This window comes from Triturus cristatus, chromosome 5_1, assembly GCF_964204655.1.
Source record: "Triturus cristatus chromosome 5_1, aTriCri1.1, whole genome shotgun sequence".
In the NCBI taxonomy this organism is placed as follows: Eukaryota; Metazoa; Chordata; class Amphibia; order Caudata; family Salamandridae; genus Triturus; species Triturus cristatus.
Genome location: NC_140587.1, coordinates 1,020,787,626 through 1,020,812,769, shown reverse-complemented (window position 1 = coordinate 1,020,812,769; position 25,144 = coordinate 1,020,787,626). Strand labels below are relative to the sequence as shown.

At 46.4% G+C, this 25,144-nt stretch overlaps 1 protein-coding gene across 2 annotated transcripts in view; it reads left to right on the top strand.

Annotated features, from left to right (window-relative positions):
- TRIO (trio Rho guanine nucleotide exchange factor) overlaps positions 1–25,144 on the top strand; it is a 4,621,980-nt gene that overhangs the window by 2,028,095 nt on the left and 2,568,741 nt on the right. For both annotated transcript variants that reach the window (XM_085606120.1, XM_085606121.1), the window contains exon 18: positions 10,900–11,049. In XM_085606120.1, coding sequence (XP_085462246.1) covers positions 10,900–11,049 — 150 coding nt within the window. The remainder of the gene's footprint in view (positions 1–10,899; positions 11,050–25,144) is intronic.

Sequence of the window (25,144 nt, the reverse complement as noted above, 5' to 3'; positions counted from 1 at the left end):
CGAAATCAATATCAAATGTCTGATTATTCGGCTGATGGTCTTGGGGATTCTGATTATGCATAGGAATGCCCAGGATGGGGTAAGGAACCGGTTGAGGTCCCAGTAGATCAGAAAGGTCCTTATGTTGATGCAAATGTCTTAGGCTCTACTGATCGGTTTCTGGTTGATACAGGAGCTACTCGTAGTGCTCTGTCTAAAAAATTGGTTCCTAGGGCTCCCCTGTCTGGCGCAATGATAACATCAATAGGATTCGATGGGACATCTAGCCCACTGTCACAGCCACTTGCATTTAGTCTTGATAAATTCACTGCAGCATGTCCATTGTGGCTCTCCCCTACCACTCCGGATAATATTATGGGCATCGATATGCTCAAATATTTTTGTGCTACAATACGTTGTTCCCCAGAAGGTGTGCGTGTGATCTTAAATGATAACTATCCAATGGTTGAGAGGTCTTGTCTCATTAAAGAGGATATTGCTCTGGCATCTTTATCTAGTACTTTATGGGCTAGATCAGATACCGATGTGGGACAAATGGTTACTCCACCAGAGCATATTCAAGTGAAGGAAGGTGCTTCATTGCCTCGATTGCCCCAATAAAAAATATCTCCGGAAGGCGAAGAAGCATTGACGCACATTGTTCAGGATTTTATCAAGTTGGGGGTTGTGGAAGAAGTTCCTTATAACTTTTGTAATAGCCCTATCCTTCCTATTTTGAAAAGAGACACTGATACTAACATTTACAGATTCATTATTGATTTACGAGAGGTCAACAACATTGTGGTGCCCCAATACCCGGTAGACTGACATTTTGACACTTCTTACTATGGTTCCTCCTACTACCACTACATTTAGTGTAATAGATTTGAAGAATGCATTCTTTTCGATACCTATTCACCCTGACAGCCATTATTTGTTTGGCTTCCCTTTGAATAATAGATCATTCAGATTCTGTAGAGCTCCACAAGGGTATACAGAGAGTCCTAGCATTTATAGTCAGGCATTGAAAAGGCAGCTTGATTTTTTTCTGGTACCGAAAGGGGTTGCTCTTATTCAATATGTCGATGACATCTTGCTCGCTGCCGATACCCCTGAACAATGTAAAGAAGGAATACTATCATTATTATCATTTCTTGCCTCTCATCATCACAAAATCTTTCGGAAGAAATTGCAATTTTGTAGACAGCAGGTTACCTATTTAGGTCACCTCCTGTCTAAGGAGGGACGTGTACTTATACCAGATCGCATTCAGACCATTTTAGATACTCCTGTGCCCCGTACTCAGAAGGACGTCCGTGCATTGATTTGCCTTACTTCCTTCTGTAGGCAGGGGATCCCTAGCTTTTCATACATTATTAAACCCTTGTTGGCCCTTTTGACTAAAGACATGATGCCTCTCCCATGGACTACTGAATGCCAGAATGCTTTCCAACAGCTACGTCAAGCTCTTTGTTCTGCACCAGTATTAGGAACTCCAGACTATACTAAGACTTTCACACTCTATGTATACGAGAGGGAAGGTTGTGCCCTCTCGGTTTTAACACAGACACACGGTGATAAACAACGTCCTTGTGCATATTTTTCGGCTGTCCTTGATCCAGTTGCCCGCGCACTGCCTGGTTGTTTCCGAGCGGTGGCGGCAGCGGCTGTGTCCATACGTCAGAGTGAGGGAATAGTCTTGTCACATAGACTGTTTGTGTTCGTACCTAATTCAGTCGATGCCTTGTTAAATCAAACAAAGACACAGCATCTGACTAGTGCCCGCTTGACAGGATATGAATTGACACTTTTGGCCCCTCATATCACGTTGAAAAGATGTTTGACTCTGAATCCTGCTACATTATTGCCACTTCCAGCTACCCAGTCTCAGGCACAAGAGTTACATGACTGTATATCTCTTACTAAAGAACACACAAAGGGTTGTGTTGACCTACAAGATACACCTCTTTCTATTGTTGATGGTGAATTGTGGGTCGATGGGTCCTGCTTGAAGTTTCATGATGGCACGACGTCTGCTGCTTATGCAATTACAACACTTTAGACAGTAGTTGAGATGGCTCGAATCCCACAGAAGTCAGCTCAAGCAGCTGAGTTGATAGCACTGACAAGAGCATGTGAGCTTAGTACAGATTTGCTTGTTAATATTTACACTGATAGCCAATACGCCTTTGGCATGGCCACTAACTTCTGGCAGCTTTGGAAAGAAAGAGGCTTTCTCACTTCACATGAGAAACACATAGTGCATGGGGAATTAGTACATAAACTCCTTACTGCCTTGACCTATCTTAAGAAAGTGGCAATTGTTAAATGTAGCTCACACAAGAAAGTGACCGGTAAAATAGGAGCAGGCAATGCCTTTGCAGATTACACAGCTTGGGAAACTGCAATGCAGCGAAGTACCACATCTATGTATGTAGTTTAATCCCAGGCTGAACGTTGGCATGATGCCAGGCAAGAGGTGCTGGACATGCAACAATCTGCCTCTGTTGATGAATTAGACCAATGGTCCAAGGAGGGAGCATTGGATGATGTGTGCTGTTGGAGGAATAAAGAAATGACAAAATGAAAGTTACCCACAGCCTATTTACATCCTGTGATTCACATGGCACATGGGCCGGCACATGTTGGAACATCCTCAATAGCAAAGCAACTTATGCAAGTTTGGGATCATCCAGATATTGTCAGTACGGCTAAGAAAATGTCCAGCGTTGTCTGATATGTCTCCAGTATAATCCTGGAAAAGGGAACACGAACTCTAATAGGAGGGTTTGCAATACCCACCACACCTTTTGAGGTCCTGCAAATGGATTACATCCAGTTTGAGCGTTGTAACAACCTAAAGTATGTCTTGGTAGTGATTTGTGCCTTTAGTAAATGGGTGGAGGCATACGCTACGAAAGAGAATGCAGCTCTTACTACAGCAAAAAAGCTCCTAAAGGAGTTTTTTCCCAGATTCGGCATTTGTCGAGTTTTGTGGAGTGACAACGGACCCCATTTTATTGGGCAAGTTGGTGAGTATCTCATGAAAGGTTTGGGAACTAAGCAGAAGTTTCATGCTGCTTTTCACTCACAATCAGCAGGACTAGTGGAACGTTACAACTCTGCCCTGAAATTGAAATTGGCTAAAATACAGGCTTCCACATCTTTGAAATGGCCTGATGCACTGCCTCTAGCATTGTTATTTATTAGATCGATACCACATACACGATCTGCCCTCACACCTTATGAGGTGGTTTTTGTAAGGCCAATGAATATTTGGGGGATTCCTAAGCCACGCCCTATACATGATGTACCCTTTGTATTGATGAATGACTATTTGTCTCAGTTGACTGACAGTTTGTCTTCTATTTATCAACAGGTTCGGGAGGCTCTTCCAGACAGGTCGCAAGGTGAGGGCCATTGTTTGCGCCCTGGTGACTTTGTGGTGATTAAATCCTTTCAGAGGACCAGCTCCCTAGCTCCGAGATGGCGAGGCCCTGAGCAAGTGCTGCTGGCTACCAGGACTGCAGTTCGAGTGACGAACCGGAAAAACTGGGTCCACGCGACACACTGCAGTTGGCAGATCACCGCGATATCCTGGTCACAGAGAAAGGACAAGCTGTGTCACCTGAAGGATCTGAGGAAGTCTTTCCGGACCACACGATTCCTGGTACATCTCAATATCAGCTGTGATCCAGGAAGAAAGACACTTTGTTGCTGAAAAAGACTGTTTGAGCCACTGTCCTGGGTGGTTAAAGACTAACTTCAAAGGGGGGTAGCCTTTTAGTGACTATTTGTCTCAATGTTAGTGAAGAAATCAACGTCTGCCCAGGACCTTAGGGCACCAGCTGTTTTGCTGTTTGTCGACGAAATGAATATGCCTAAGGAAAAGAAACCGACTGTTGCAAGAGTTTGTAGCAAAAGAACAATGATTGTTACTGGACTCACCTTGACTGTTGTTATTGTTACTATAATAACATGGGTTGTAGAGGAAGTAGCTCCTGTCCGAAATCTACTGACTGCTACTACTCCTGTCCCCATAGAACACCATTACTTCACTCTACCTTATCATGAACAGAAGCACAGAATGTCCTACCTCAATAACATTTCCATTCAGATGTTGCACCATACACACAATGCTACGAACATTACCGACTGTTGGGTATGTGGAATGATGCCAGCTCATCAGAAAAAGGGAGGAACGCCTTTTATTCCTTTGCCGTTTTCACATAATGGCTCCTGCAGAGGCTGGTTTGCACTATCGTGGGCTTCTCATATCACTAATATTACTGTATATTTCTTGCTATTCTTTTCACTTGTTGCCTATGTATTCAATGCAGCCCGATACTTTGTTCCTTATGTGTTTCCACCTGTACCTCTTGTATACCGCCTAAACAAAATGTCAAAAATGTAAATGCCCGCTGAGCAATAGATCAAGAAATTAGTGAAATGATGCAGATTTAAGTCCATGATATTTTTTGTATTCATTCGAAAGCATAAGAAAATGTCTTCAGCATATGCTAAAAGGGTAGTCTGTGGAAATCTGAAATAATTGCCGTTAGCATAAGCTGAAGCCATCTTGGTTGTGGCATCCGTTTTGTTAGCTATGTAATTCTTCCGTCTTCACTGTTGCTTGCTCTTCTATTCTGCTTGTGTTATCAGCTTTAGTTAACTCCTTCTGTTCTGAGCCAAAGCAATGTACGTGCTGAGAAAAGGCCTGTAGCTGCTAAAATGCACCTGGTTAAAGATGTAACTGTCAAGTATTTTCTGCTGTTGTAAACAGTTCTGTTCCCCCTCCCACTTTGCTGACTAAGTGATCACCCATCTGCCCATGTTTGTCGGTAACTATTTCTGTGTAGGCCTGTACCTTCTATTTGTATCTACATGCTTACTCTGCAACAAAGCTGTATATAAGGCCTGTGTTCTGTGACTTCAATGTACAACCTCAGTCAGCACTTGAGAGTGCTGTGTGGACGTGGTCCCACTCATGAGTGATTAATAAACTTGTTATTTGAATTCCAGCTTCAGTGCCAATCTCTATTTTGTTGGTCAACGGACCCGTGGACACAGATCGGTGACCCCTGCACCGGTGTGCTTATTAAATAGCACATTTCCACATGGTGAAACCCCAAAACCGGTCCTAGGATGCTTGTTTCCGGTCCAGGGAGGACCTGGCTTGGCAGTTCGGGCTGGACTGTTCCCTAAGACACAGAGTCCAGACTGATTTGCATATGGCCAGGTCTAAACTGGGGTGGCATGGTGAGCAAAGAATGATGGATTAAGCTCAGATCTCTTGACTGGGGGTGAATGTTTTGATTTGTTCTGCGTTCCGTCCATCAATTGTGTGTCTTTTGCTTATAATTTTAGTGGGCACTTATTGGTAAGATCAGTAGAGTTTACTGGGTTATCTGCAGTGTCACTGTAATTATACACATAGGGGGGGAATCCACCTTAAAGAGCAGTTTATCTTCCCTTTGGCCTTGAAAGTCCAGAGAGGTATCAAACTGGGGCAAAACATTTACACCAAGTTTGAATATGTAAGTCTAGACACCTTAAGTGTCGTCCAGAATTGTCATATTTCTCTGGTTCAAATTACGGTCCGAATCCAAGCCTTTAGTCACCCTGTTGGGCCAAGTTAATTAGTCTGCTCTCCAGCAGTGGGAACAAAGGCCTCCCTACACAAAAGGAGCAATTAAATGTGCTTTGCTCAGGTCCTGAGGATGAAGGAGTGAGGAAGAAAATCTGAATCTGTTAATTAGCTCTCGCACTGCACCAGGGTTGGTAAAGCCCAGACATCTGGAGCCATCACAGGAGGGGCTCCCTTGTGAACTTTTGTCGGGAAAGTCCCAGTCGGTGATGTCAGCTATGGGTGGAGCTGAGACCCCCAGAGTAGGTATGCACAGAGACCACATGACTGCACCAACCTAGATTGTTCCTGCATGCTGTGCAGGAGGGTAAGACAGGACCAGAGTGAAACGGTGATGTGGCACCCTGGGACTGGCGGGGAGTGACTTGTTTCTAGAACCTTCCACCCCCACTTAAAAGCTCTTATAAAGGGAGAGACGGAGACTTGGGCACTTGAATTGGATATACCATTTGGTCTCTCTAGAGCCAGTTATGCTGGCTCCCTTATTCGCACTACGGACCCGTTGGGGGAAGATGTTGACTTCTGTGCTCCAGCAGGAGGAGGGGAGCACTAAAGACTAAGCAAAGGAGAAAAGCTGGCACTGTGAGCCCAGTGGAACCAACTCTGCGCAAAGTGTGCCACTTGAAAGGCAAGGAAGCCTACTGCATAGGTTCCAGGTGGCTAGGGCTTGCCACCAGGAGCAAAAGGAGCCCAGGATCAAACAAATTGGTCCAACGGGGCCTGAACCATGCATCTTTAAACAGGGCCTATTTAAATATGCCCAGCTCGAGCGATGGATTTTCTCCTTCCTAGTGCTACCTTGTTTTTGGACCTGATGATGACCCTGTTTAAAAATAATGTATATTGAGGTGACAAATATGCTGAAGGACTGACTTGAATCAGGATCTTTCACGCCATACTCTGATTCTGAGTTGTCATTGAATTTAACATTCATGTCAGTCACTAGCTTTGTATATATGCATTGTATATAGCACTTGCACATAGCACTTGCACAATTTAATTCGCTTATTCTTACTCACTGCACATTTTTTTTGGAGCACCTTTAGATACAATGTGTCTATATATTTCTTTGTATATATTCTGAGATCTGATAGAGACTTCTACCTGCAGATTCCTTACCTTTGAATTTCCCAGGCTTCAGGCTGGATCTGAAAACTTTTGCTAAGCAATACCCCTTGCGCGCGACATCGGGTGGCTCCATTCGGCTCCACGTGACGTTGATGGCGTCAGTAGCATCGGTTATGATGTTGCGGTGCCTATATAGGCACCACCCAGGTGCGCGGGCAACAGTCCTTTTCTTTCAGCACCAGTTAACTGCCGGTCCAGGAAGAGCTACCCCTCTGCCACTTTTTGGCAGGCTTTTTTCTCGAACTTTGTTGAAATTTTTGAGATACAACTTCATGTGCGAGGGATGTCTGGTAGAAAGACAGATTTTAAACCATGAGGGATTTGTTCCCGTATGATGTCGTTCACCGATCGCCACCGCGTATGTCTGTGGTGTCTTGAATGCGACCACGATTCGAAGTTGTGTTCAGACTGTCAGGCGATGGCCCCGAAGACCTTTGAGGGAGTGAGCGATGAAGTTGCTCGTGGCCTGGCAGTCAACACTGCGAGACTCCGAGGTGGTCACGGTCCCGTTTGAAGAAGAGGAGGTCGCGGGACCGCTCACAGAGCCCTAAGTTCTCTTTCTCCCATTCAAGGTCATCTCTGGACACTGGGAAGAAGCACAAAAAGAAGAAGTCAAGCGACTTCGTCTTCACCTCAGTTGGCGTTAGTCATCGAGAAAGGTAAGGAGCACCGACGCTCTAGGCATAGTTCTGCGGAGTCGAAGCTTTGGTTGACTTTGAGCCTCCCACCCTTTCTGGAAGCTGGTGCGACTTCTGCTCAAAAAAGAGCTTTACGTTGGTGAGTCCTTGGGTCCCGCAGGGTTGGATGGGGCCTTATCGGGTTCGACGCAGTCGGCTTTGGCCACTGCGCCGGTGGGGCCTCAAGGATCCGATCCTGGGTCGTGCCGGTCCTGCCAATGCAACCTCCCCCGGCGTCGAACCTGAAGTCGATGCCTGCGACCTCACTGGTGCCCATCGGCGGCTCAAGCCCCATCCTCATCCTCGGCGACACAGAGACAGAATTGCGTCGATAGATGTCGCTTCCGACGTCGACAGAACCCAGGGGTTCTATGTTGTCGCCTGAGCACTTTGTGGCTGTGCTGGGCTAAGAAGAGGAATGGGAGGAGTGTGGGGACCCACCAGAAAACCAGGATGTCTCTGAGGAGACTATGGGCTGGTAGGGGGAACTTGGGGAAGCCAGTGATCTGGATACTTCCCCAGACACTGGCATGCTCTCTCCGCCTACAGTGGCTACGGAGGAGGGGGTGTCCTATGCCATGGTGGTTAAGAGGACAGCTGAGGTCCTTGGACTGGAGCTGCCCTCAGTGCAGGTCAGGACTAATCTCCTGACCGAAGTGCTTCAACCTGGGGCTTCCACCTCTGAACCCCTATTGCATTTTAATGAGGCACTTACGGATGTCCTTCTAGGAACATGGTCCAAGCCTAGCACAGGGGCTCCTGTGAATAGGACGATTGCACGCTGCCATTGTCCAGTTCCTCAGCCAACACCCCACCCCAGAAAGTTTGGTGCTGCAGGCCTCTACTTTCCAGGGCACATTCCCTTCCGCCCCTCCGGATAGGGAATCCAAGACACTGGACTCATTTGGGAAGAAGATGTTTTCTTACTTCAGTCTGCCATTGCGGTCGGTGAATATTGCATGCTTATTGGGCCGTTTCTCCCACTCTCTTTGGGAGACGGTTGCGCAGGTGCAGCCTCAAGTCCCGGAGGAGGCCTGGGCTGTGCTTTTCCAAGCTGTCAAGGACAGGAGAGATGCAGCAAAATTGGATACGACCGATTCGCTGGGCAGGTCGATTTCAATGACTGTGGCCTTGAGGCGCCACGCCTGGCTTCGTACAACTGGCTTCTCGGGGGATGTCGAAGCCAATTTGATGGACATGCCCTTTGATGGAACCTGCCTTTTTGGGTAAAAGGCAGACTCGTCCCTCGTCAGGTTCAAGGATTCTCGAGCTACGGCCAGATCCTTACGCCTCTCCGCCACTCCTCGTGCTCAGTCTTCCTTTCGCCCCTTTCATGATAACGGAAGGGGTTTCCATCCACGTCAGCCCTATCCTAGCCACCGTCCCGCACAGACTTCCCAAGCCGTGCGTGGACGAGGTACATTCCGTCCTCGGAATGGAGGCCAGAAGTCGTCTACCACACTGCCCCTAGCAGCCGCAGCCTCCAAGCACTCCTAGGCTGATTCTGCAGGACCACACTACTTCAGTGGGTGGAAGAATTCATCATCATCATCGCTCCCGCTGGAGATCTATAACAGACAAGTGGGTCTTGCAGATTTTCCTGGAGGGCTATTCTCTTCCTTTCCTTTCTTTTCGCCTCCTATTCCGCCACCTCAGGAACGGCTGGCAGAGGATCATTTAAAGTTGCTACAAGAGGAAGTTACAGCTCTTTTGGCCAAAGGAGCTATAGAAAGGGTTCCAGCTTCAGAAGTAGGTGGTGGCTGTTATTCCTGCAACTTTCCGAAGAACAACAATGGGCTTCGGACAATTTTAGCTCTTCGGACCGTCAATCTCTTCCTCAAAAAGGAGAAATTCAAAATGCTCACATTGGCTCAGGTCTTGTCTGCCTTAGACCAAGGAGACTGGAGGGTAGCATTGGACCTGCAGGATGCGTATTTTCACATTCCCATCCTGCTGGGCCACAGGCGTTACCTGCAGTTCTACGTAGGCCACGAGCACTTTCGGTTTATCGTGCTCCCCTTCGGTCTTACCAGTGCCCCTCAGGTGTTCACCAAGGTGATGGCGGTGGTTGCAGCTCATCTGCGCAGGTTAGGGGTGTCAGTCTTCCCCTACCTAGATGACTGGCTGTTGAAGACGTCCTCGCCCCAGGCAGTCATCTCCCACCTTCAGACTACGGCGGACATACTGCATTCGCTGGGGTTCTCTATAAACGTGCCAAAGTCACACCTGACTCCTTCTCAGATGCTCCCTTTCATCTGAGCTGTTCTGGACACAGTATAGTTTCAGGCTTATCCTCCTGAGCTGCGAGTCAAGGATATTCAGGTTATGATTCCGATATTTCAGCCTCTATCCTGGATTTCGGTGAGGTTGACTCTGAGGCTGTTAGGTCTCATGGCCTCGTGCATCCTGTTGCCAGGTGGCGTATGCGGGCTCTGCAGTGGGACTTGAAGTTCGAATGGGCACAGCATCGGGGAAATCTCACCGACGTGGTTCAGATCTCAGAAGGAACTGCGAAGGATCTGCAGAGGTGGTTAACGAACTGCGATTGGGTCAGCAGCAGACCTCTCTCCCTTCCCCAACCAGATTTCACAGTTGTGACGAATTAGTGACTGTATTTAAAAAGTGCTTTTTCAGTCGTCTGAGAGCGCTCCATGCTCACAATGTTAGGTTTGTATGTGTTGCATTTTCTATTGTTACATAAGGTAAAATATTGTTTTTCAGAATTCCAAATGCTATATTAAAGTATGGTCAGAGAAGATAAAAACTCGATATTCAGGTTATGATTCCGATATTTCAGCCTCTATCCTGGATTTCGGTGAGGTTAACTCTGAGGCTGTTAGGTCTCATGGCCTCGTGCATCCTGTTGCCAGGTGGCGTATGCGGGCTCTGCAGTGGGACTTGAAGTTCGAATGGGCACAGCATCGGGGAAATCTCACCGACGTGGTTCAGATCTCAGAAGGAACTGCGAAGGATCTGCAGAGGTGGTTAACGAACTGCGATTGGGTCAGCAGCAGACCTCTCTCCCTTTCCCAACCAGACTTCACAGTTGTGACGAATTATTGACTGTATTTAAAAAGTGCTTTTTCAGTCGTCTGAGAGCGCTCCATGCTCACAATGTTAGGTTTGTATGTGTTGCATTTTCTATTGTTACATGAGGTAAAATATTGTTTTTCAGAATTCCAAATGCTATATTAAAGTATGGTCAGAGAAGATAAAAACTCGATCTGCTAAAGCTTTTAAAAAATATAGACTTTATAATCGTGTCCTGGGAGACCTTCTGTTATTGCAACTCAGTTGTTGAGAGTTATTGTTCTCAGATTGTGAATCCGATAATGAATCAACTTTGAGGTAACTGGTGTAATGTAAATGACATGATTCTGCAATGGAACACTGTTTTTTTGCCTTGGCAGACATAACATATATTGACCTAGCAAACAGTCACCAAAATACACCCCTTCCTTTCTGTAGGTGTGCAGTGTGCTTGAGAGCCTTGAACAGGAGTACAAGAGGGACGAAGACTGGTGTGGAGGAGCAGACAAGCTGGGTCCCAATTCAGAAACTGACCATGTGACCCCCATGATTAACAAGCACCTTGAGCAGAAAGAAGCTTTTTTGAAGGTAAGTCCAAAATGGAGCAGACCATTAATTGGGTTACGTTTGCTCTCCAACCCAATGCACTTTAGTTGATGCATCAAGTTATAGATGTCCTTGGCTAGTTTTTTCAGTGGCATAGTTTCTCAGTTGCTTTCATTCCATATTGATTTGATTAATTGATGTGTATTAGTTAAAACGCTGATGCTGTGAAAGATGTCCTGCCACTACAGATAAGTTGAAGTTGCTTCAGAGACAGAAAAACTATTTAGATAACATCCCAGTCTGCAATTCTTATCTAAAGGAAAGATGGTCACTGGTCAATATAATAGCAAGAGGCACTGTCCTGCAATTTACCATAAACAACAGAAAAACATCCTCCCTGCTGCTGGAAATGAAGGCGGGATTCAAGGCACTGGACTCCCGCTTCGACTCCCTGGACCAGACAATCATATCCTTGGGCGCCAAAGTGCAAGGCCACGACAGGCACCTCGACGTGGCAGAGGCTTGTGTCTCTGATCTGGAGGACGGGACAGGTCAGTCTCTGAAGTAGCTGGAACGGGCGGAACGCCTACTCAAGGAAGTAACTATTAAAAATAAAGACTTGGAAGCGCATGGACGACACAACAACGTCCGCATTATGGGGGTCCCGGAGACATCTACAGGCCGAATGGACCTCTTCGTGGAGAAATTACTTACAGATCTGTTTGGCAGTGAGGCCTTTACACCTGGCTTTGTGGTAGAGAGAGCCCACAGGTCACTGGGCCCTAGACCTAACCCAGGCCTTCCCCCTAGACCCATCATAGCGCGCATCCTGAATTTTAGGGACCGAGATACCACGCTCCGTCTGGCAAGAGAACACAGCACGGTTGAATGGCAGGGGTCCAAGTTGGCATTCTATCCGAACTTTACTCCAATGGTCCAGGAAGCATGCCGCAAATTTCAAGGGGTTAAGGCTACATTACGCAATCTTGGACTCCAATATGGCATGCTATACCGCGCGAGACTTAAGGTGGATGTGGGCGGCAGATCTCGAATATTTGATACCCCAACAGAGGCCCAGGAATTCTGCCGTGGAATTCACAGTCCTCGGCGGAGGGTGCGCTTGCTTCTCCGCCTCACAGCGGCTCTGACGCAAGTGTGGACCTATTTTCGAACACTGGTGCTGGATGAGGGTGTCTTGCATGACCTTTTGTGATCTACAGTTTGTATATGGGAAATTGCATTGTTTATTTAGATTTTTTCCCTACAGATACGGCACTAGACCGGCTCGATTCTGGGTTGACACCCCCCTCTGGTGTATCCGCTAAGTTGGTTTATCCCATCTTGGGGCCCACTTATTGGACCACAACTGTCTGCCCGGCGATCCCTATGATTACCGAGCGTGTTAACTTGCTAGGGGTTGTCCACTTAAGGGTTGGTAGGCGGCTGGGTGGGGGGAGGGGGGATGGGGGTAAGCTCACACATTGCGAATGTTGTTATTTGCACTTTAGTTTAGCATTGCTTGCCAAGTTTTCATCACTTTACAGTCTTGACAGGAGTATGTCTATATTGAGTTTAAATGTCACGGTTAGGGTACGTGCAGGGGCCCTCAGCCATCACCCTAATGACCTGGAATGTCCGAGGCCTCAACAACATTCGTAAGAGGCGCCAGGTGATTCATTACCTTCTCCGACACAAGGTTGATTTACAAGAGACACATCTCCCCCCCCCCCCCCCCCCCCCACTGATTCGGCCCATTTTGGCACCAGCTGGGGCACACACAGATACTTTGCCAATTATAGCAATTACGCCAGAGGCACAGCGATACTGATACACAATAGAGTCCCCTTTACACTTATTGACGTGACCCGTGATCCATTGGGCAGATACGTGATAGCCCCTGAGTTTTACACGCCCTGAATGCCCGGATTGCGAAACATGATCCTCATGCGCTACTGCTGGGGGGGACCTCAATCTGTTAATGAACACCGCACTGGACAGCACATCTCATGCACCAGATGCTAAACCAAGGGTGAGGCGTGCCCTGGAAAGATCTCTGTGCTCAATATACGCTGATAGAAATTTGGCGGCAGCGTAATCCCACCCTCACCAACTACACTCACTATTCTGGCCCACACTGCACCTGGTCCAGGATAGATTATTGGCTGCTCTCCCCCAGCGTAACGGTTTGGTTTGGCTCCCTCGCTACACTCCCCAGCACCTATTCTGACCAGTGGTCTTACATTTGCTGCTTCCACGCCCGGAAGGGTATGAAAGGCAATGGCGGTTCCCAAGTAAGGCCCTCCAGGATGATGTGTTCAAGGCAGAAGTGCGCAAGGCAATAGAGGACTATTTCGAACACAACACGGGCTCGGTAGACACGGTGGCAGCTCTATGGGAAGGGTTCAAGGCAGTCATAAGGGGGGTATGCATCGCCAAGCAGGCTGGTGTGCTCAGGGATCTTCATCGGATGCTGACCCGCATCGAACAAGATATAGCTAAGCTAGACTCCCAGCTCGCATCCCTCCCGGATCCAAGAGCTCAGGCAGAGAGACTCGCCCTTCTGGCGGAGTACAGAGACACAGCAGATAGGGAGATATTATATCTGGGGAAAGAGACTGCGCAACGATACGGAGAGGGCGAGCGGCCTGGCAGGGTACTGGCACAAATGCTGAGACCACCTTACAGCAAATCCTACATTACTGAGTTACACTCAGCTTCCTGCGCCGTGCTCACCACCACATCGGTTATTAGAGATGAGTTCCTGGAATATTACACCACATTCTACTCCTCCAGGGCAGACCCTGATGGCGGTGCCCAGACTGATTATTTGGATGAGATTGCGCTGGTGTTTCTGTAAAAAGATATGCTGGACTGTATGGCAGTGCCCATATCAGTTACTGATGTCACACTGGCTATAGACACCCTGCGACGTTCATCCACCACGGGGCTTGATGGGGGATTTTTAGAAAGAATTCAAGGACATCCTGGCCCCACAGTTCATTGAGGTTTATGCAGAAGCATTGGAGAAACAAATTCTCCCCCCCCACGCTACTGGAAGCTGTAATTATACTTCTTCCGAAACCTGGCAAAGACCACAAGCAATGCGGTTCATACCGACCGCTGTCTTCATTGAATCTGGACTATAAAATCCTAGCAAACGTGCTTGCAAATAGGCTATCACAGCTGATGGAGTATATCATTTCCCCAATGCAATCCGGCTTCGTCCCCTGAAGCTCTACATCCCTGAATCTCTGCACGCTGTTTGCTGTGCTGCATAGAATAAAGCCCGACGTCCCAGCGGCTGCGGTATTACTAGACGCGGCGAAAGCGTTCGATTCTTTTGAATGGCCTTTCCTAGTGGAGGTGATGCAACGCATGGGATTGCCCTTTGGCTTAATTTCCACGGTCTCCCTGTTGTATAGTAAGCCATCAGCGTGACTCCGTTTGAACGGCACCCTGTCCAGGCCATTTCGGCTATATCGAGGGACCAGGCAGGGCTGCCCTTTATCCCTGCTCTTATTCATCCTAGCCATGGACCCTTTGGTCAGACATTTCCAGGAACGACATTTGCATAGAGGACTGCAGTTCAACACTGGTGTACTCCTAGCTTCTCTTTACGCCTACGATACCATCCTTTACGTCCGGGAACCACACATTAATCTGTCTCCCCTTATTCGGGAAATTGTCCGCTTTGGTAGATTTTCACAGCTAGATATAAACTGGCACAAATCGATCATATTCCCGCTTACGGCATGCACAACCCAATGGGAATGCGAATTTCCTCTCAAATGGTGCCATGACTCTGTAAAATATCTGGGTATACATAATCATCTGGACACCACACAAATCATTTGCTTAAATTACGGACAGACTTTTCAAAAGTTGGAGGAACAGGTCGACAGATGGCTGAGATTGCAGCTGTCTCTGGCTGGCCGGGTGGCTATATTGAAAATGGTGGTCCTTCCTAAATTCTTATACCTCTTTAATAACATCCCGATCCCCCTTTCTGATGGCTTCTTCTGATGAATACAGGCCCCAGCTAGGCCCGCAGAATACTAGGGTTCGCTCTCCTGTAACCAAAGCTAGAAGGAAGTTGGCACGGAAGCTGCAAATACAAAGACAACCTTTATTAACCCTTAAGGGTGGTCCTACAACCTACACAACACTCTTTAGTATTGCATAGAGTAGCACAAAGAACTTTCGTACATGGTCCCCTTTTATACACAACAGAAGGGCTCATAAGTGGGTGGATACAACATAGAGCAAAATTCATTACCATTTATGGTCATTTTCGATACAGAATCAATATGTGGGCGGAGTCAACAAGTTCCTGAGCCCGCGAAAACATGGTCAAGCAGGACTAACTGATAACAGATGTGGTCAAGTCTGGGCATGCGCCAGACGGACAAAGGAGCTATTTATAGACTGTTACTGTGCAGGTTACAAGAGCAACTAGCGAAAAGGTAGGACTCTTCTCGTGCAAAGCACGTGGAGACATGACGATACAAAATGGAGTCCAGACATTAGTCAACATAAGACAAGAAACATGTTTTAACTAGAGAGAAGTCATGTCTTTAGTGAATGCTTAATCATATCGCCGTTTTAGTTTTCAACACTTCCGCACTTTGCAGACACTCAAGACTCGACTGATATGGGGCGGGAGGAGATCGCTTGTCCGCTGGTCTATAATGACTCTACCGTACGACAGGGGCAGGTTCAATGTGCCGGACTTCCAACTATATTATTTAGTAGCGCAATGCCACTATGCGTTCGCTTGGTTCCATCCCGATGCACGCATACCCTTTCTACCGCCGGAGGCAGACCTGGTTCTCCCTGACAAATTGTGCGAGTTGCTGCCGGGGGGTTTTCCAAAAGACAGACACGACATCATACAGTGTCCACAACTGCCTGGGCGTGGGGTAAGTTGAAAAAGCGCACAGGCGCCACACAACTATATTCCTCCTCCCTGCCCTTACCCAATGCCAGATGGTTCCCAATCACTGGAGAGAGGCTGGTACAGAACACGCTGTCCACACTAGATATTACAAAAGTGGGTGATCTCTTCCCGGGGGGCCATATTTTGTCGATAGATGAGGACGCCAGGTTCACCGATTGCAACTTCATGACGCGATTCATCCTGAGCCGCATGAAATCCTCACTGCGTGCTGCTCTCCCCACTTACCCTGTTGAGCCTGACTCTTTCCCTCCACTCACACTGGTGTTGGAAACACCTGGCGGCAAACGCCTCATTTTTAAAATGTACAAAGCCTGCGCTGGGATGCTGCCTGCGGACGACTCTAGCCTCAGACAGGCCTGGGAGGCAGACACGGGTTGCACCATCACGGATGAACAATGGGCCAAATGCTGCAAGGACACCAAGGACATTTCACTTAACAGCCCTCATAAGTTGCTGCACTTTAAGTTTCTCCGCCGCGCTTACTTTACACCAGCCTTGGCACATAGGATAGACGCCGAAAGACCACACACCTGTTTGAAATGAACTGCATCACATGCCGATTTTATACATTTGGCATGGTCCTGTCTCCGCTTGCAGTCCTATTGGTCTGCGGTTCATGTGACTCTGGGGAAGATAATCGGCCTTCCCATGGTCCCCATTCCTGAAATAGCTCTTTTAGGGTACACTGTACAGATTACTAAGAAAGTCAGGAAACTAGCACCATTAGGGCTGCTATTAGCTAAAAGAGAGGTTGCCATTCACTGGGGCAGGAAGTCCACTCCTAAGCTACAAGGTTGGCTGGGGAGTCTAGCACACTGCAACACCAATGCTGAGATATATGCCAGTCTTATGCCGCCGACGTCACGCCCAAGGGATATTTGGGGACCACTGAGGACCTACTTTGATGCCACCAAGCGAGCCTCTACTACACAGACAAATGATGGAATAGTGCCTGAGGGAGTGGGCTGAGGGCATGGTTTCTGAACCCCGGTTCTCCTTTTCAGCACAGCATGGTCTGCTTGAGCCGTGCTCCATTAGCTACACATGGGTGGCACTGCTGATCGGGAAGCCCAATCACTGGGACTGGGAGTGTGGGATGAGGCGGGGGGTTTTGCTGTGCGGGCCTAGGTACTGGGCTGGACCTCCGTGTAGATCGCTATAATAACTACCGCTGTGTATGTATCTGTCAGGTACGACTTGATTGACTTGTAAAGTGACTATCTGCAATGCAATGTGGCTATTGTTCTTTATCTGAAAAATAAAGTGCGATTAAAAAAAAAAAAAAATAGAAAAACATCTGCCATTAAGGAGGGTATTTGAAGCAGGCCACTGAGGAGGGTTCCTTAAGGTTCAGCTATTGGAGGCGAAGAACAGCAAGACAACAAGAGACTACAGAGAGTTCAGTTTATCTTTCAGCTGATTGCAAATGCAATTCAAGTGCTTTTTGGATTCAGGGGAATCTTTTGGAAGGCATAAAATTAATCTGGCACCATTTTATTTCAGTGCAGTATTCAGTAGATATTTAGGAAACCCTGTAAAGGGAACTGCAGTCCTTAATTCAGTCAGGTTCTTAACCAGGTTCACTGAAACCGGTAAGTTAAATGTTAAATTTACTGATTGTGTCCTTGTTGGTGTCAGGCCTCAACGTTTGCATGCTATCTGCAGGATAATAACATGTACATCCAAACAAATGTATCAGGATGGCAAGAGAAGGTTAATCTGAGCCAGTCCAATGAGGAAACTCAAATTAAATAGTAAAAGGAGATTGATAACATGCAGGGAAATTGCCTGAGATCTCTTATTGACAAGATATTAGCTATTTCAGCACATCACATGCTCCTTTTTCCTCCTCTCTCACTCCCAGTCTTTAACCTTATCTTTGTTTCCCCTCTCCTCCTCTTTTATCTTTCCTCATCTCTGTCATCCTCTTCCTATCCGTCCTCCTGATTTTCCTTTCCTTGGTTTTGACTCCTACCCCAGATAACTGGTTAGGCAAAATGCATAAAATAAATTGGTGGTTTGTTGTAATAATTGTATTCTATTAATAGCATTTCTTAAGCACATGGCTACCCAACATGCTTCTCAGCACTAAAAGATGATTGGGTAGAAAACTCTATCGTCATGTATATGGATCCTCAGAAATTGTATCCAACAAACCCCTCCTAGGGCTTGAAACCAAATGGAAAAGATGAACACTTGTACTGGACCACTGGATAGACTAAGAATCCTAGTAGACTGACTACAACACCAGCTTTTGGAATTGGTAATTATAAAAAGCACAAGAAAATGTAATACATTAAGGGACTGTTATGTTATGAAAATTTCTATAGCGCACAATCACCCGGGGGCATCTCGGCGCTTGCTTTATTGTTGCTGAGGGTGAAAAGGAGGGGGGGGAAAGCATCCACGTTCAGCGTTACGGAGCAAGGAATAGAAAGGTTTTCAGTTTTTTCTTAAAAGCAGCGAGGGATGAGCATTTCCGGATGGCAATAAGGATCGAATTCCAGTAGCGCGGAGCAAGACAAGAGAAAGACTTAGCCCCTGAGCGGGCCCGGCGAATTGTGGGGGTTTTCAGCAATTCCATGGCGTTGGACCGTAAGTTGAAGACCGGGGTCTTATTAATTAATTTATTAGCCAAGTATTTAGGACCCAAACTGTTTAGGGCTTTGTACGTGAGACAGCAGGTCTTGAACTGGGCCCGCTTCCTGATAGGAAGCCAATGGAGTTCTGATAAAATGGGGGCTGACGGTGATCCGGCCGGGCGATGAAGGATCATTCGGGCCGCTGTGTTCTGGATGACCTGTAATTTTCTTACCAGGGAAGATCCGAGTTCGGCCAGCATCGCGTTGCCGTAGTCGAGACGGCATATCACCATGGCCTGTACTACTGTTCTGCGGTGCTTGGTGGGAAGATACGGAAGCATCTTTCTCAACAATCGCAGGCTGTAGTAGCAGGAGCTAGTGATTGTGGCGATATGGTCCTTCATAGAGAGAGCCTTTTCAAGTGTGAACCCTAAGTTCTTCACGCTCTCCTTCAGGATTGGGGCCGTGCCCAGCTCCTTAGGCCACCATTCTGTAGACCAGGAGAGAGAGGCTTTACCTACTAAGAGAATCTCCGTCTTACTAGGGTTCAGCTGGAGGAGATTCTCAGTCATCCAGTTAGAGATTGCAGACATTCCTGCTGCGAACCGTAGGTTTTCTGCTGGTGCATTAGGGTTGATTTTAAAAATAAGTTGGGTATCGTCCGCATATGAGATAATCTCAAATCCACAGGATTCAGCAATTTTGGCTAGTGGCGACATATAAAGATTGAACAGAGTAGGACTTAAGCAAGAACCCTGAGGGACCCCTTTGTCGAGCCCATGTTTGCTAGATCTAAATGGCCCTAGCATGGTAGTTTGGTATCTTTCTACCAAGAAGTTTTGGAGCCATTTCAAGGCTTGCTCTTGAATGCCACAATATCTCAGTCTTTCTAGCAGCTTGGCATGCGATATCGTGTCGAATGCAGCGGAGAGATCTAGGAGGACCAGAATGGCTGATCCTCCCGCATCCATTTCTAGCCTGAGGGAATCTTTAAACGCCAGCATTGCAGTTTCCGTGCTGAAGCCCGGTCTGAAGCCTGATTGCGAAGGATCTAGGTGTTCATTCACTTCGAGGTACTGACTCAGCTGTTTGTTTATGGCTGCTTCTAAAGATTTTGCCAGCAGCGGAAGAAGTGATACAGGTCGGTAGTTTGCGCACGTAAGGGGGTCTGCTGTAGGTTTTTTCAGTATAGGGCGGACGAAGGCTTCCTTCTAGCTCGGAGGGATAGTGCCTGATTCTATGGAGCAATTGAAGATCGCTCGGACTTCTGAGGCGCAGCATGGTGCAATGAGGGCCATAACCCTGGGAGGGCAGAGGTCAACGGGTGACCCAGACTTAGCCGATGAGAGTAGGGAGAGTACGTCCGAATCTGTTAATGGTACAAATTGACTAAGCTTACTCGCTGACTTAGACTCTGATTCGGTATAGCTTGGGGGAACAGTGTTAGTGGGTGTTTGTGTGGAGGCAAGATTGGCGTAGATCAGGTTGATTTTTTCCTCAAAATGAGTAGCTAACGAGTCGCATAAGGATTGTGACTCTATTTGCGGCACTCTACACGCCTGAGGATTATCAAAGTCTTTGACTATAGTAAACAGAGTTTTTGCGGAGTTGGCCGCGAGGTCGATTTGATTTAGAATAAACGCTTTTCTAGCTGATTTTATGTTCTTGTGGTAATTAGTCAGAGAAAGTTTGTACGTCCTGCGGTCTGAGGGAGTGTGACTAGTTCTCCAGGACCTCTCCAACCCTTTGCACCTCGATTTTCATCCAACAACTCTGACGTGTCTGCGTCAGGAATGAGGGAGGCCAGGGGTAGGGCGTTATAAGCAGCCGTAAAGGCTTCTAACGATAGGTTGTTCCATGGTCTTCGACATTGAGAAGAGCGAGGTTCAGGTTGAAAAGGATTATTGGGGCTCTGTTGTCGAAGAGTGAAAGGGACCAGGAAATGGTCGGACCATGTGAGAGGAAGGGGGGGGAAGGCTGTGTGATTCGCCATAGATGAGAAGATCAAGTCAAGGGCGTGACCTGCTCTGTGAGTAGGGGCGTTGGAGAGGAGGGCGAGGCCCATTTGTTTTAGACTCGTTAGAAGATTGTCAGTGTCGGAATTGTCTACGGCCTCTCCGTAAAAGTTGAAATCTCCGAGCAGGATAAAGTTGCTGGATGCTATTGTTTGAAGCGCGATCAACTCTACTAGTTCATTTACGAAATTCGTCCTAGGGCCTGGAGGGCGGTAGATCAGGGCTCCATTCCAGGTCTCCCTAGGGGATAGGCTCAACTTGAAGAAGCCGGCTTCTAGCGTAGGCGAAAGGTGGGTGGCTGTCCACTTGACTTTTAAGTGTTCTTTGAACCCAATTGCAATTCCTCCCCCCGTTTTCCCCTGCCTGTCTAAATGAATGAATTTATATCCCTCTGGGATCGCTAAGCTAATCAGAGGGTGATTTGATGGATTTAGCCAGGTTTCCGTGAGGAAACACATGTTAGGAGAGAATGTGTTAATCATATCCCAAATTTCAGTAGGGTGTTTTGCTAAGGATCTGGTATTGCATAACATAAACATCGGGTTTCGACAGCCAGAGGCTAGCGAGACGTCAGGTTTTGGGCTAGTTATGGTGTTTGTTATACTGCTATAGGTACACGCTTTACATGATACTGGTCCCTCCAACTAGTGAGGGAGGGTTTCCATACATCTGGCTTTGAATGAGGGCAGCGACATGAATGCGAGTCTGTATTCCTTTAAAACCTTAGAGGAGTAGCACCGACGAGGGGGTACGAGAGGAGAAGCTTTAGATTGGGCAGGGGTTTCGGGCCTGGGGCTGGACAATGCGCGGACGGGCGCAGACGGCTTGCCTTGGGCTCGCCTTTGGCGCGCCCGCTGCGCGCGTGCGCTGCTGGGTCGGCATTTTATACACAATGTCAGACCACTAGACCGCCTCCTCCTCGTAGCCCCAAGATGGCGGCTGTCCCAAGGAGGAGTCCGGTCAGCCCCGGGTTCGCAAGAGTAGCGGGTCCCCCAGCGGAGCTTCAAATGATGCGGTAAGTTAAAAGCTAGCCCCAAATGCTTTTTTTTAAAACCACATAAAAGATATCACGCACTTTAGCAGCAAAAATGATTTAAAACACTCGCATACCAGCTTTACACGTAGAAGGTTCCCGGCTTCCGCCTAATAAAGAAATAGCAATGCAATCATCAGAATAAACGGTTGCCCTTGTCTAATTTGAAGTATAAACTTTATATTTGAGAAAATCCTAAAAACAGATCATACATTACACCGAACCTACATGAACTCTGATAAAGAGGCTTGCTTGCTAAATAGAGATCCCATATCCCATAATCTAACGAAGCTCTTATCTAGTTGAATGCAGATTGTTTGATGAATACTTTTAACTGAAGATTCCTCACCTTGGAATACTCCCCAGGTGCCAGACTGAATCTGGAAAACATTTTCGTAGCAATGATCATGCGCACTGTTGGGAGGTGTTGTGTTGCTCTTCTCTGACTTAACAGTAGCCCAGAAGTGACAGAGCAGACCCACATATAAAAGTCACTCCTGCACGCTGATGACAGTTCCTTTCTTGCCACAACTTCTGATACGGACCCTGAGCTCTGCTCACTTTTTTCTGTCTGTTTTCTGACTATTTAAACAGTGTGGTAAGGAGTGATGTCCCTACCCAAATACCAGGTTTCAAGCCATGCAGCAACTGCAAGAAGCAAATGTCTGTCTCGGGCCCTCACGATATGTGCCTTTGGTGGCTTGGACAAGACTCTTAAGTGCGCCCTTAAGCACCTAAAGGCAAATCCAGTCTTGAAGGCAAAACATGTGTGCTGCAGGAAACTAAAAGTAGTCACAGCCTTTGTGTAGGTCCTGCTCACTCTCCAAGTCTCGGGCTCAGACTCTGTGTCGAGGCTGGTCCTGTGACCGCTCAACTTCACTCTCAAAGTCCTATGATAATTTTAAGGTCAAGCACAAGCATAAGAAAGGGAAATAAGACTTGACCCCCATGTCAACACTCTGACTCCAAGGAGAAGGTGCAAGTTGTCACAATGTCATTTGTACCCCTCTGAGGTCTCCAGCCGTGAAACCGATTCCTCTGTTGGTCCCAACGCTCTCTGAATTTCTCCAGCCTTCATCAATTCCACAGAAGATTGAATCCCTCAAGGAGGCCATTTGTAGGAAAGTAGGATCTGCGTCCTTGGTTACGACCACTGTAGGAGAGTGGGCTCTGCACTTATGTTGCCCCACTTTTTTTCTAATGTTAACACTGGTTTCTGGCTATAGTCTGGCTGGGACCAGGGAAACAATTTTTAAATATGCAAAATAAAATTATTTGCTAAGATTTAATCTTAATCACACCAACAATGTCAGATATGACCTCTCGATTAGGTTACGGTACAGTTTACCTTAAATTATGTCTAAAAAAGCCCATCACAGCAGTTTGTCATCTAATGCTTACTTCAGCCGAAGTAAGTGACATTTATTAAATCTTTTCAATTATACCACAAAAGCATTTCATTATATATTAAGCATGAGAGAATTATACGTATAGATACATTTGTGAGTGATTTGTGAGTCCCAGTGGAGTGACCATAACCTATCTTAGTGAAAAAAGTGGTGGGGAAAAGGTTATTGGAAGAACATCAGAAGGAGAGCTATATACAATAGACACTGAATTATTTTTTAGGCTCTCTCTTCTATGTTTGTCGATGGCGTTTCGACCCTCTCTTGATACGGGGTCACTTCAGGACAACGATTCTGGGGACTGAATGAGGGGAAAGGTTACTTTGTGGAAGTGGAATGCATAGTGGTGGTGATTAGGGCTAAACGAAGTGTGTACTTAGGCTTACCGGTACAACACAGGGCATCTATTTCATATAGGTTCCTAGTAGTGCAAAGGATTGCATGTTGTTGGAGAATGATCAACGATCAGATTAGCGTAATAGCTAAACCTGTAATATGAAGGGATGGTTCAATATTGTCCCAAGTTTATTGCATGAGGTAGTTTATGACAATCAAAAAAAGTGAATAAAGACAAAACTCACTATTTCTGGGTTCCAAGGATCGATTACTGGGTTAAAGAGATGAACCTCTCTGTCAAATCTTGATGTTATTCTGCTTTTTTATAAAAATGCAGTATCGAGAGGAACTGAAGGAATAACAAAGTAACAGCTGTAGTTATACTGATGCTGTTAAAAGTATCGAAATGTATAGCAGATCCTTGTTAGAATTCTCTATGTCTGGTATTAACTTACTTAAGCATCTAATCGTGAACCTCTGGATAGGGCGATGGTTGCTGAACACTGAGCTACCGATTGTGGCATAATACGTGAGGAAAGAAACCGGAACCGCATCACATGATCGCGCTGTAAACGGTATGGAGCTGCTTGTAACTATTGCGGCCATCTGTGAGTGGGTGCACTTGAACGATTATCTATTACTGATAGACTAATATTAATTGAGGGAACGAAAATAATCACGATCTATCTTGAGGTCACCTACTTGAGGGAAATAATTACGATCTATCTTAGGGTCACCTTATTAAAAGTCATCGTAGACTGATATATCTATTATCGGGGTGATGACTACCTACGAATGTTTAGAATTTTACATAGCAGGACATTGCTACAATGGCAGTAACGATCTAGGTGAGAGGCCTCAGCTCGTCTTGTGATATGGGGAAATCGATAGTTACTGAATTGGCCATCTTGGATAGGTTTGATCTATGGGGAAATGGCCAATCTACCCCATTTCGACTAGTCTAATGGAATTAGTATCATCATCGCAGGAGCGTTGTTAAGGCAGCTGTCCCAATCTATAAAAGGATGACTTTTCTCATATTTATAATTCATTATGCATGATCTTAATACAGCGGTTGTGATCTATTCGCATGTAGAGAGATATTATTGCTTTCTACAAATATTATTACACAGAGGTATGATTTTTTTTAAAAAAGAAAAACATTTCACACATTTGAAACAAAGTGACATATATATATATATATATACAGTGCAATATAGATTCACATTTGGAGAGATATTCTTCCTTTTTGGAAGTATTTTTACACAGTGGTCTCATTCTTTAAAACAAACATATGTCATACATTTAGAACAATGTGACAGATATATACAGTGCAATATATATACACACTGGTGACATGTTAAAATATAATACTGAATCATATTTTAATGTGTTGTATTATTATATCAGATAGGTAGGAACAGGGCCCTGTTCTACTTTGAAACAGGAATAATGCACGGTCTTAATGTAAGCTGATGAATCTGCGCCATTCTTCAAGGCTGTTTAATCCCTTCTTGATAGATCCACATTTGTCTATCCATTTACACTCTAGTGTTTGTAAAATGAGTGAGATATCACCACCTCTAGACGGCACTGTAGCCTTTTCTATCACTTGCCATTTCAAATTGTCAGCAGAATGTGCTTTCTCTTTGTAGTGTTCAACCAGGGGGGCATTCTCTACCAGGCACCGGATACGGCTACGATGTTGGCCGATACGTGCTTTCACTGGTTGCATAGTCTGGCCTATGTATATGAGGTCACATGGACACCATATACAATAGATCACATTGGGTGTTGCACAATTAGTT